The 12,959-nt window shown below is 44.5% G+C and overlaps 1 protein-coding gene across 4 annotated transcripts in view; it reads left to right on the top strand.

Moving 5' to 3' along the window:
* NFX1 (nuclear transcription factor, X-box binding 1) overlaps positions 1-9,820 on the top strand; it is a 66,434-nt gene extending 56,614 nt beyond the window's left edge. For all 4 annotated transcript variants that reach the window (XM_005903020.2, XM_070375471.1, XM_070375470.1 and 1 more), the window contains exons 19-24: positions 291-332; positions 5,355-5,453; positions 6,094-6,160; positions 7,573-7,718; positions 8,391-8,492; positions 9,546-9,820. In XM_005903020.2, coding sequence (XP_005903082.1) covers positions 291-332; positions 5,355-5,453; positions 6,094-6,160; positions 7,573-7,718; positions 8,391-8,492; positions 9,546-9,618 — 529 coding nt within the window. In that variant the 3' untranslated portion in view covers positions 9,619-9,820. The remainder of the gene's footprint in view (positions 1-290; positions 333-5,354; positions 5,454-6,093; positions 6,161-7,572; positions 7,719-8,390; positions 8,493-9,545) is intronic.
* Positions 9,821-12,959: the final 3,139 nt, after the last annotated feature.

Genomic DNA, 12,959 nt, shown 5'->3' with positions numbered 1-12,959 from the left:
AGGGTGACCATCCAAGAACTTACTGCTGAGTGGTGATGGTGGTTTAGTCACTAAGTTGTGTCTGACTCTTGTGACCCCATGGACTGTAGCCTGCCAGGCTCCTCTGTCCTTGGGAGTCACCAGGCAAGAATACTGGAGTGGGTTGCCATTTCCTTCTCCAGGGGATCTTTCTGACCCAGGAATCGAACCCCGGTCTCCTGCATTGCAGGCAGATTCTTTACCAACTGAGCTGCTCAGAGTAGGAGCTGTGAAACCTGCATTCTCACTTAATTTTTTCTTTGTTTCTCAAGGCTGGAGTGTGATGAGGAATGTTCAGCCTTGGAAAGGAAAAAGTAAGTAGTTTGAACTACGATTTATCTGATTGTCTTTGAGCTCTGTGAAGTTAGTGGGAGGGGGCAACCCTTCAAGCATTCATTCAGCACCTGCTCTGAGTCTTCTGCTGCTATTGGAGAGCAGAAGAAATTCAGTCATCAAGAATTGAAGTGCCTAAGGATAAACCAGTTAGGTGATCTCAGCATGTTTCTGAAACATGAGCTTAAGTGGTTTGGGGCAAGTATAAACATTACATGCCCCACAGCATACTAATTCGGGGACTGGCAGACTTCCTAATTCCAATGGAGATAAGAGGCTTAAAATTCTTTTAATGAACTTTTATGTTGAAGTATAGCATACATATAGATCAAAACTATAGATCAGTGAGTCATCACAAATTGAATACATTGGTGTAATCAGCAATGAGGTCAAGATACAGAAAGTTTCCAGAAGCTCTTCTTACACTCCACTGAGATAACCTGTATCCTGACTTCTGACAGTTTAGATTATTTTGTCTGTTTTTGGACTTTAATGAAATCATGTGGGTGGTATTTTTGTCTGGTTTCTTTCATTATATTTGTGATACTCCTTTTGGTGCATGTGGCAGTATTTTGTTTATTTTAATTCCTGAACAATACTTATTTTATTTTAATGTATCATTACTTATCTATTCTATAGTTAATAGATTACATGTGTTGTTATTGGTATTGGGCTGTTACAAATAATGCTCTGTAAAGAACATCCTTGTACTAGCTTTGCTATATATATGTACTCATTCCTATTGGATAATAAACTCAGGAGTAGAATTGCTGATTAATAAGGTATGCGTATTTTCAGCTTCTGTTGATTCTGCCAGTGTTCAAAATGGTTGTACCAAGTTATACTCTTTAAACTTTAATCCATTTTTGTAGATGTATAACTGGATATCACTGAGCTTTTAATTTATGTTTCTCTGATGACTGGTGAGGTTGAACACCTTTTCGTATGTTTATTGGCCATTTGGATATCCTCTTTTGTGAAGTACCAGTTCAAGTCTTTGCTTATTTTTTCATTGTATCATCTGTCTTTTTCATATTGATTACTAGGAATTCTTTATATATTTTGGGAGTCCTTGGATATGAGTCCTTTGTTTTATTTGAGAAGGAAATGGCAACCCTCTCCAGTATTCTTGCTTGGGAAATCCCATGGACAGAGGATCCTGGTGGGCTACAGTCCATGGGGTCGCAAGAGTCAGTCATGACTCAGCAACTAAACCACCACCTTTATATATATATATATATATATTTTTTTTAATACATTTATTCTCCTTTAAAAAGATTTATTTATTTTTGGTTGTGCTGGGTCTTCATTGTTGCTTGTGAGCGTTGAGCTGTGGCCAGGAGGGGCTACTCTACATTGAATAAGAATAAGTTTGTTGCAGTGCATGTATTTCTCATTGCACTAGCTTCTCTTGTTGTGGATCACAGGCTCTAGGCACATGGTTTCAGTAGTTGCAGCTCACAGGCTCTAGAGCACAGGCTTGGTAATTGTGGCTCAAGGGCTTATCTGCTCTGAGGCATGTGGAATCTTTCCAGACCAAGGATTGAACCCATGTCCCCTGCATTGGCAGGCAGATTGCTATCTACTGTACCACCAGGGAAGTCCTGCTGTGTGGACTGTTGTTTCTCACGTTCTGTGCATTCACTTTTCACTCTCCAAACGGTGTCTTAATAAACAAAAATTTCTAATTTTAATGTAGTTCAGTTTATCAGTCTTTTCCTTAGTTGATAGTACATTTTATAGCTTGTTTAAGAAGTATTTGTCTATCCTGAGGTCATAATGGTATTCTGTGTTATTGTCTAGGAACCTTATTTTACATTTCACATTTAGAACTATAGTTGACTTGGACCGATTTTTTTTTTTAAATCATAATATAAGGAGGGTTCATGATTCCATTATTTTTTTTTTCCAAACAAATGTTCACTCGACCAGTATCATTTATCAAGAAATCCTTTTCTCAGTTCGCTGCAGTGCCACCTTTGTCTTAAAGCAAGTAGTCATGTTGCGTATGGGTTATTTCTGAGTTCATTCTGTTCCATCGTGTTAATATCACATTATCTGAATTACTGTACCTTTATAACAAGTCTTAAAAAGTGGTAGCATATCTCTTCAAACATGGTCCTTCTTCAAGACTGTCTTGGCTATTCTTGGCCGTTTGCATTTCCATTTAAATTTTAGAAATAGGTTATCAATATCTGCAAAAAAAAAAAAAAAAAACTGGGATTTTGATTGAGCTGGTATTTATAGATCAGTCTGGGAAGATTTGATACTTTGTAATATTGAGGCTTCTCCTCCTTGAGCAAAGTATATCCTTATATTTAGTCATGTTTTCTTTTAATGATATTTTTTATAGTTTTCTGTATATAGATTTTGTACATCTTTAAGTAAATTTGTTCTTTGCTGTTTGATGTTTTTTGCTGCTATTATAAATGGTATTTTTTTCTTGTTATCACTTTAAAATTTTAATTCTCTAATTGCTTGTTGCTGGCATGTAGGAATACAATTGATATTTGTTGACCACTATTTACAACCTTGCTAAATTACTTATTTCTAATAGTTTATCTGTAGCTTCTTTTGGATTTTGCATGTACACAATCATGTCCCCTTCTAATTTATTTCTAATTCTTAACTTTTTTCTTTTTCTTGGCAAATCACACTGGCTAGGCCTCCAGTACAGTATTGAATAGAAGGTAGTGATAATGGATATTTCACTACTGTCTATGACGTTTGTTGTAAGTTATTTGAGTATATTCTTTATCAGATTAAGGGGCATTTATTCAGTGCCTGACAGACTTTCTAGTTCCAACAGAGATTAAAGGTATAGTTCTGTGAAAATGTTTATATTTGGAGAATTTGGGTGAAGAGTGTGTAGGAGCTTATTGTAATTTGTTTTTCGGCTGCACTGGGTCTTCGTTCTGTCTGTGGCCTTTCTCCAGTTGTGGCAAGCAGTGGCCTCTCTTGTTGCGGAGCACGGACTCTAGAGTGTGCAGGCTTCAGTAGTTGTGGGCCACAAGCTTAGCTGCCCGCAGTGGCATCTTCCCAGACCAGCTTCGAAGCTGCTCTGGACCACTAAGGAAGTCCCATTGTAATATTCTTGTAACTTAACCATTCTTTGAAATTTTTTCAAGATAGAGTTAAACAGAAACAGATACATGCAGACAAGTACAGTTTTGTTTTACCTAGAAGTGCAACTTTGAACAATTGTTAACAATACCTTTTTAGGTGACTAAATGTGTAGATGGTAATATGATTAATAGCACTGCCCAAATTGCCTTTGGTTTGACTCTTATGGTAACTTTGTAATAATTGCTATTCAAAACTCTTGTCCTTTAAGAACTGTTGTCACGTTGTTCTCTGCCGCAGTCCAGAGATTTTAGAAATGCTGTAGTGAATGCGTAGAAGGCCTCCAGAACGTGGAAGTGCACCTTTGTGTAGTTGAGACAGTACTGTACAGCAGTTAGAGCCAGCCATAGCTCTAGAGTTAGATTGCTCGGAATTGAATCTTAGCTTCACTCACATAGCTGTGTGACCTTGGACAATACACATTATCCCTCTAAGCTTTAATTTTCCCACGTATCTGTGAATAGTGAGTGATAATAATAGTATCTACCTCCCTGAGTTGTTATAGGGTTAATACATTAAAACTAACCATACTATACGTAAAACTCTTGGCACAAGCCTAACACATAGTAGATGCTCAGTAAATTAAAGTTATTGATTAGAACTAGCTATTTCTGAAAGCCTTTTGAATTTCTCCTCAATATTTGAACAATGACATAATGACCCTCACTATATAAGGATTCTTTCTTACTCACAGACCTGAAAAAAAAAAAAAAAAGACATGTGAATTTGAAAAGGAAAATGCCATCTAAAGTTGCAAATACATGCTCCATTGCAGAAATGGAAAACTGACAGACCAAATGCATCCCACAGTTATGTTTTATTGATGTGTACGTTTGAATTAGTGGCCAACTAATCAAAACATCAAAAGATCTCCCCCTCTAGGAATTCTCTTGAAAATTTGAAAACTAAACTGCTGGTAAAAAATTAGAAAACCTAGCAACAATAAACCAAATTCTTATGGGCATTAAGCTTGTAAGAGATCCCTGCCTCCTTGTAAAGGAAAACTATAAATGCTAAACTGAATTTTAACTATCTTTAAAAAAAAAAAGGACATAACCAGGTGTTGGTGAGATGCCACGAGACTCATACAGCTGCCGGTCAAAGCATAAACAGCATTGTGGAACCCTTAGACCATGATGATCTGGGTCTCAGGTCCATACTATTTAATGCAGTTATTGCCACACCTGGAGACATTTTCCAGAGAAATAATCTTAAAAGGTTTTTGCTCAGAGGTATTGTGTTACTTATCATATTGAAAAACTGGGAGACTGTTACAGGAACCTAAATGGGGCATGCTTATGTAAGTTGTGGGACATATAAAATTAGAAGATTATGCAACTGTTAATACGGGGAGTGTGAAAATCAAACAGTAGTATGAGAAATGCTAAAAAAAAGATTCAGAGTTTCATGTACTACTTAAAATTACAGAAGAAAAGTATGAAAGGAAGTGCATTAAAATTAACACAGCGCTTATGTTGTTAATGGAATTCTTCATTTTGTAGACTTTCTGTAGAGTGACGTTAATTTTAGTATTATCCTTCTACTTTATTCATCTGATGTTCGGGTGAAACCTCAGAGGAAATCCTTCCCACTGACCATCCCCAGTGCACGCCCTCCTCAGCCTTCTCTTCAGACAATCTGAGTCTCCAGTGTCAGCCTACAGCTTGCTCAGAACCATCTAGATGTATCTTACTTATTTTGTTCTGTGAAGACAATTCAATATCTTGTCCCAAGTTGTTCTTATTCTCCTGAATAATCAGGTTTACTGAAATGAGATGATTAATGTATAAAAAACGTAGAACCTGGTGGGCACTCTGTTACTATGAGATAATTTTCCTCCCCCTTCTTTCCTTTCATGTACATACTTCACTCTCTTTCAGGAGGTTAGCAGAGGCATTTCATATCAGTGATGATTCTGATCCTTTCAACGTACGTTCTTCAGGGTCAAAATTCAGTGACAGTTTGAAAGAAGATGCTAGGTATGTGACTTGATACCTAGTTTCTTAAGTGTGGCTTACCAGATATTTGCTCTTTTAAGATATGCAGTCCTCTGTGGTTGAGTCAGTTTTATATATATATATATATATATATATATCTATATCTATTATAAGAAATTATATGGTATTTAATAAGTCATTCTCTTGGTTTCTCAAAACTGTCCCATTGAAGAGTTGAACTTTGGAAGTGTGAGTGTGTGTGTGTGTGTGTGTGTGTGTGTGTGTGTGTTTAGTCCCTGTGATAGGAGCTGGGGCCCTTCAAGGGTTGGACTGGCTTGCAGTGAAGGGTCTCTGGCCACGTTCCACCTCTGCCCATCCAGGTCTCTGTCACATGGGTGGTCCTCATTTGGGTGGTAACAGGTCTTATTTTCCTCTTGTCTCCTGGCCCTCTGATGACTGTTTCTCTTTCTGTCTTCTCTCTTCTCATAATTGTTTTCTTATTACTTTCTCTTCCTTTGTTCCGTCACATTCAGCCTTCTGTTATCTGACAGTTCCTGCCTGGCCTCTGCAATTTTCCTGCCCACATTGTCCATTCTCTGCACTGTATAGGCAGAGGGTGGATGGAAGGGATCTCAAAAGAGCAGAAACAAACGCAATTAACTGTGGCTATTTCTCATTTCAGGAAGGACTTAAAGTTTGTCAGCGACATTGAGAAGGAAATGGAAGCCCTTGTGGAGGCCGTGAATAAGGTTGAAATCAAAATATCCAACTCTACATGTTTCTAAGGCCAACTTCATTAAAAAAAAAAAAAAAAAATCAAGTCCCAGAAACACTATCAGTGTAAAGTAGTTGTAGGAAAAAGTCAGAGCTGCCTTGAGGATCCTTACCTTTCTCCAGAGCCCAGCCATTATAGCTTCATGGAAGCTCTAGCCTGGCTCAAGAAAGATATCTGCAGTAATATTAAATGTAAATACACATCCTAGCCCTGTGCCCAAGAATGGGAGGAAACACTCTCGATGAAGGGGATTCAGTAGGGATACTTAGGAAGACATGCCAACTCCTCAGATCTCTGATGAGCTTCCCTGGTGGCTCAGTGGTAAAGAACCCGCTTGCCAGTGCAGGAGATGCAGGTTCTCCCTGGGTCAGGCAGAACCCCTGGAGGAGGAAATGGCAACCCATTTTATTCTTGCCTGGGAAATCCTAGGGACTGAGGAGCCTGGTGGGCTACAGTCCATGGGGTTACAAAAGAGTCAGACATGACTGAGTGACTGAGTACGCACACACAGAGATCTCTGAAGGACTGTTGTATGATCGGACTCACTGGTTCTTATTACCCCAAAGGCAGGAAAGAATATGTTGGGCAAAGATATAAAGTTGAATGAGTAGAGTTGAACAGTAATGGTATCAGTTCCTTCAAGAGAGGGAAGCCTGTCCTGGAGGCAGCGGAGATGTCGAGGAGGTGGCTTTAATCAAAAAAGCCTCTCATGTAGTCAGCAATAGCCAGCCCTGCGGCGACTCCCTCTTCATTCAGAGGGCATGTGAGTGAGGGAGAGATGGCTCCTTTGGCTCCACATCTAATGAAAATAGGTTTCCTTCCTGCTGTCTACTCACCCTCTGCCCTGCCTCCCTTCTGTTCCCGCTTCCCAGCAGGATACTAGCACAAAGGAGAAAATGGAATCATTGTTCCCCTCCTAATTAGGAAACCTGAGCAGATGTAGTTCTCTGCTAGCCTGTCTCTATAAATTCACAATTTTTAGTGTGGAGTGTACAAGTGAGATTTTCTTGTTTTGTAACTCTTCAGTTTATTTAGTCATTTCTTAAAAACATCACTCACTCCCCAGTTAGAGGCCCTGTGGGAGCAACCATTGCAGTATCCACGTCAGGCTCAGTTCACTTGCCCACGGTCCCCCTGGCCCCAGCCAGCTGCTGCCACATGGCTCACAGAGGAGATGCAGGAAGTACATCCCATGCCCTTCCCCACGCCCCCCCACGCCCCGACCCTTGCCCCGCAGGCAGTGAATTGCCGTGCACCATGGGCCTCCCAAACTCTGTCATCTCTTTATTGACCCAGGCTGTTCCAGGACAGTGGGAAGGACCTCTATAGGCATAGCCTTTTTTCAAAATGATGTTTACCAGTCAGTCTTCTTTTCCTTCCATACAGGGGAAAAGTAGTAAGAAGAGCCACTGCTTCCCTCCCATGAACAGAGACCACCGCCGGATCATCCACGATCTGGCCCAGGTGTACGGCCTGGAGAGCGTGAGCTATGACAGTGAGCCAAAGCGCAACGTCGTGGTCACTGCGGTCAGGTGGGTGCATCTTGCTGTCAGAGGGGAAACTGCTCGGTGAGGCACACTGGACCTGAGAAGCTGGGCTGGCCAGTGGCTAGTGCAGGAGCGCTGCACTAGTCGTTGGTGCCTCCTTGGGCCTGGCCTTGGGCTGTTGTTTTTCTTACTTCCTTCTTTGGAAGATTAGGTGAAGAGTCTGCCTCTGGGCCAGCCATTCTGACTGATCTAAGGCTCTGAACCAGAAAGTAAAGCCCATGCCTCAGACCTCAGAGCAGACACACCTAAAGCATATTTCACATCAGATCCATCCCTTGTCCCCTTGTGTCCTCCTGGCATCATGGAAACAGAGTGCTGGCCTGGGACTCAGGGCATCCTCTGTGAAGAGTGTTTGCCATTAGAGGAGACTGAAGCAGGAGTATGAGCGAGGAGGGGACTGCAAGACCTAGGATCACTATCCGAATCTGGGGGAATTGGAAGAACCTCCCAACAAAGAAGACTCAAGTGAGTTTAGAGAAAGAAGGTAGTGGGCTCAGCAGAGGTAGATGAAAGGGATGAGGATTAATCAAAGGTGACAGGTCATATCAGAGAGTGCCCTGCAGCATCACGTTAAGAGTCATGGACTGGATTTCCAGCTGTCTGCCTGTCTCCACAAACAGTTCTCACTTTTCAATACTTTGTGTTCTGACTTCACAGAGGGAAGTCCATTTGTCCTTCTACCACACTGACAGGTGTACTCGAAAAGGAGAATCAGTCACGGCCTCCGCCACCGATTGCTCATCACAGACAGACAGACAAGTAAGAATTCTTTAGCTGCTTCCCAAAGGGCCATGTCTGTTCGGAGATGCCACCGAGGAGTAAATTGCCCTGGGCTGCACTAGTCATTGGCGCCTCATTGGGTCTGGCCTTGGGGTGTTGCATTCAGATATACGATGTTTGACTGAGATGCTGGACACACATTTGTTCATGCCAGAGGGGTCCCAGGTTTGCTGTTTGTAATGCCTACTTGCCCTCCAGGGAGCAAAGTCACTAGCCGTAATTTCCATGGTATAGATGGTGACACTGGGAAATGGATTCAGTCTGCCACACCAGATGATGTGGGAACATCTCACAGTTCACAGCAGTTACTCTGGAGACAGAAGTGGGATTCTAGGCGGGCATTGGCAGTGAAGGGGGAAACTTGCGTGTTTTGCTCTGCTTACATATGGTTTGAATCATTTTTCCATATGCTAGTGATTAAAGAGGAAAGAAAATAGCACGAGCAAGCAGCAGGTCTGGCAGGTGTTTTCTCAGCCAGGAGCAGAGAGGGGTCGTCATCCTGCCTTCCCTTCCCAGGAGGGGACCAGCTGCCCTACAGAGCAAGGCCACCTAGCTGGAAGCTGTTGGGAACCCAGTGGGGTCTCTCCTCCTGCTCTGGCCTTCCACACAGAAGCTCTCCAGAGCCTCCTACACCTCTGGGAGGGTGGGTAGGGAAGTGTACAAGGTCACCAGGAGGGTCCTAGCCATCTCTGTTCCCTTGGAACTGGACGGGACAGATCAGTGTTGCCCACTGGGCACAGCGTCAGCCAGGAGCTCCTGGGGCCAAGTAGCTCTCAGGACCAGCCCCAGTCCTGCCCTGGGGAAAGTCTTTATTTTGGAAAAATTTTAGAATAGAAAGAATAGTGTTAATATGTTAATATAAACTCCTTTGTGCCCTTCACCAAATTCCAGCAGTTACTTGCTCGTGTGGACTGCACTGTCTTAGCAGAATCTCACACATGGTAAAGAAGCTGACCCTTCACTTTCTGAAACCTGCCTGAATCGGTTTCCCCCAAGCAAGAAAAGATTGCTCATTCTGTGTTTGCTTTTCAGGAATCCTGGGAGCAGCAATTTACAGAAGATAGCGAAGGAGCCCGTAATTGACTACTTTGATGTCCAGGACTGAGGAGATCATGACACACTTAGGAAAAAAAATCATTGGGTGTGATGGAGATTTTTTCCCCGCAGATAAATCATGCTTGTTCCCGACTGCCTGGTGGACTCACAGCTCACCTACTGTCTTGACCTTGATACTTGCAAACCACGATTGTGTCAGAAATCCCCTTGTCCGCTCTGCTGTGTGTAAAGTGTCTCACTGTGTCTCACTATTGCCATGTCTCTGACTGAATGATCACTAGTGATTCAGTTGAATTTGCACAGACTCCTCACACCATCACCATGATTGCTTTGAGGGTTGGGGGAACATAGGACTTGATTTTAGTCAAACCGGAATTTTAACCTGAAAATGTCACTTAGGCATGGCCTCAGATGTCCATCCAGTTACCCATCCTCCTCCTGACAATGCCTTGCATTCTTAATCCAAAGTGATCACTATCTTCGGAAAGACAGGCTAAAACTTCGAAGTCCAAAGTCCCAAACAACGGCTTGGTACACCATATCTGAAGTCAGGTGTGCGGTTAAACCCAGCTGTCTTTGCTGAGTCTTTTGCCAAAAGCTCTGCCTGGTCTACCTAGCTAAACTTATCTGAGTGGTCTTCAGTAGCATCAGTGCAGACCTAGGAGAGGGTTTGGGGGACCTGTCTTCCAGAATCTACAGAGGGCCTCTTAGCATTGATCCTGTGTGGTGACAGGTTCCCTCTCCACCATGATGATGGAGGACATAGCATGAGCTCCTCCTCCCACTGGTTCACACTGCGGCCTCTGTGCACTGACCTGTGCAGGCATAACCCCTCCTGTCTGGTTGAGAAGGAGTCTCCTGGGCGCCTGCCTTTCCCATGTCACTTTCTTCCAGGCCTGCAGCAACCGTATTGGCTTTCCCTATCTCTGAGCTCTGGACTTCTGTTTGCATATTCAGAAAACCATGTGAACGGTCCAGGGCTTACGCCAGCACGCCCCCGAGGTATTCTTCAGGCTCCTGTAAGGCAGGTGCGGCTGCAGTCACATTAGTTCAGCCCTCTGCGTTGGTACCTCTTCAACATGGAGGCCAGACTTCAGCAACTTCGTTCTGCTCCAGAAAAGCCACAAACCCCAGAGCAACAGAAGGAGAAATGAGAAGTGATGTCACAAAACTGGCACTTAGTTTTACCAGGAAAAGCAGGGCTGCCCTTTGGTCCTGACCCAGGCACTCTGCCTCGAAAGACATCAGGTCCAGCAGGAGGGGTGGGAGGGTGGGGACAGGTGACTGGAGGGAGGAGACAGAGCCACCTCTCCCCGAGCCCGTTTAGCAGAGGGTCAGTGGCCCCACACCCGATAGGGGCCTCAAGCATCTGTTTCATCTTTGAAGCAGTGGGTTGAGTGGGTGAGCTGTACTGCGAGAGCATCTCCACACCAGCAGGAGGTGGAGACCTGATCTCAGCTTCCAGCTCTGCCATGGGACACCCTGCTGCTGCCTGATGGAGTGGAGCTACCGCCTTCCTCACCAGAGTCCTGAGGATTAAATGAGATAATGTACATGGAGGTGCCTGAACTGTTACACGTGCTGAAACTTTACAGCATTCGGAAAATATGTAGGCCTCTTTCTCCGTCATTCCAGCCAAGTAAAGGATTAGAATGCTAACCAGCCACTTATGGTGAACACGTGTGTCCCTGCCCGTGCTGGGCTATGCTTGGCTGTGGGGAACAGACATGGCCTGCTCTTTTGCAGTTAGTAATCCAGAGCGGGGCACATACCAGAACAAATAGAGTGAGAGTGTTTGGTCTGGCACAGATAGGTCATCAGTCTGTTTATTAAAAGCTGAGGAGCCATACAAGGAGTTTTTGTGGCATGCTGGGAGGGAGTCAACCCTCATGCCTGGGGGAGCTACCCCTGGATGGGGAAGGAAAACAAGCATTTGAGCTGAGTCTTGAGATGGCAGACTGCCATTTGGAGGAGCGAGGCATTCCAAGTGAACGGCCTGAGACAAGCCCAGGGCTATGGTCTGTGGGAGTTTTGAGGAAGGATTGGTTGTCCGGAATGGGCAGACAACTGGAGGGACAGGTGATGAAGCTGGAGAGGTAGACAGGAGTCACTTTGTCGGGAGCCATTGAGGGATTCTCAGCAGAGCATCACAGCTGGACTTAAAACAGGGCAGGAGGCGGCAGAGGTCTTTGTAGAGGCCCGGATACTGTAGGCTTTGTGAGTTTCTGGTGTGGCTACCCCAGGTCTACCGCTGTTGTGTGGACTAGCCCCAGACAATAAATACGGGCATGAGTGTGGCTCTCGTCTTGACACTTCATAGACCCTAAATCAGAACTTGATAGAATTCCAATGTGTCAGAAAATATTTTTACATTTTTCCAACCATTTAGAAATGAGAGAACTATTAACTTGTGGGTTGTATTCGGTGTAGAAGTAGGCAGCAGGCTGGTTTTGGCCAGGACCTTAGTTTGCCCACCCTGTTCTGGAGTAGCCACTCAGAGGGTGTCAAAGGGTTGAGAGGGCTAACTGAGGCAAGAAAGCAGCCCAAAGCTGCCAGAGTGATGCAGATGAGAGGAGGAGGTGGTGGGAGCTGGTGCTGCAAAGGGGAGAGGTCAGGAGATCTAGGAGGGAGTACAGGCTGCTGGTCAGAAGGGAGCCAGACCCCCTCAGCAAAGGGGGGCTGGTTCTCATGGGTTTGGTGGATTCCCCACTAAGCAGTGCCCTTACACCAAACCTTGCAAATCTAAGTACATTACACTGTGTGTGGGCTAAAAGGAAAAACACCTCTACCTCTTACATGGAGGGGGCCTGTGGGTATCAGGACCCCACTTTTGCTCCCTAAGAATCCAGTGGTATCTTCCTGCCCCTCCAGCTGCAGTCTCCAATGGGAGTTTACTCTTGGGACCAGAGCTTTCCAGAGGCCAAGTTCTGAACTCTGGAATTCCCTCTGGCTTGTCTGGCAGGGCTAGTTCCACTCAGCAGTGGTACCACTCTGGTGTGCTGTGAGAGGCTGTGTGCAGAATGGAGATGAAAGCCGTCCTCCTGATTGCGGGGTCTGGGGTTGCTCCTGGCCGTGCCAGTGGTGGACAGGCCAGGGGAAGAAGGAATGTCAGTCCTAGGGATGCTGCTGCTGCTGCTAAGTCGCTTCAGTCATGTCCGACTCTGTGCGACCCCATAGACGGCAGCCCACCAGGCTCCGCCGTCCCTGGGATTCTCCAGGCAAGAACACGAGTGGATTGCCATTTCTTTTTCCAATGCATGGGGGAGGCTCAAACAGTGGCCCTGAGGTTTAAGTTTGGGGGGTCCTTCCCAAGTGGTACCAGTGTTGCTTCATGCCTGGAGACCGTGTTCTCTAAGGAAAACCTGCCAGTTTGCCCTCTCTTCCAGAACT

This window comes from Bos mutus, chromosome 8 (genome assembly GCF_027580195.1).
Source record: "Bos mutus isolate GX-2022 chromosome 8, NWIPB_WYAK_1.1, whole genome shotgun sequence".
In the NCBI taxonomy this organism is placed as follows: Eukaryota; Metazoa; Chordata; class Mammalia; order Artiodactyla; family Bovidae; genus Bos; species Bos mutus.
This window is presented reverse-complemented; position numbering and strand designations above follow the sequence as displayed.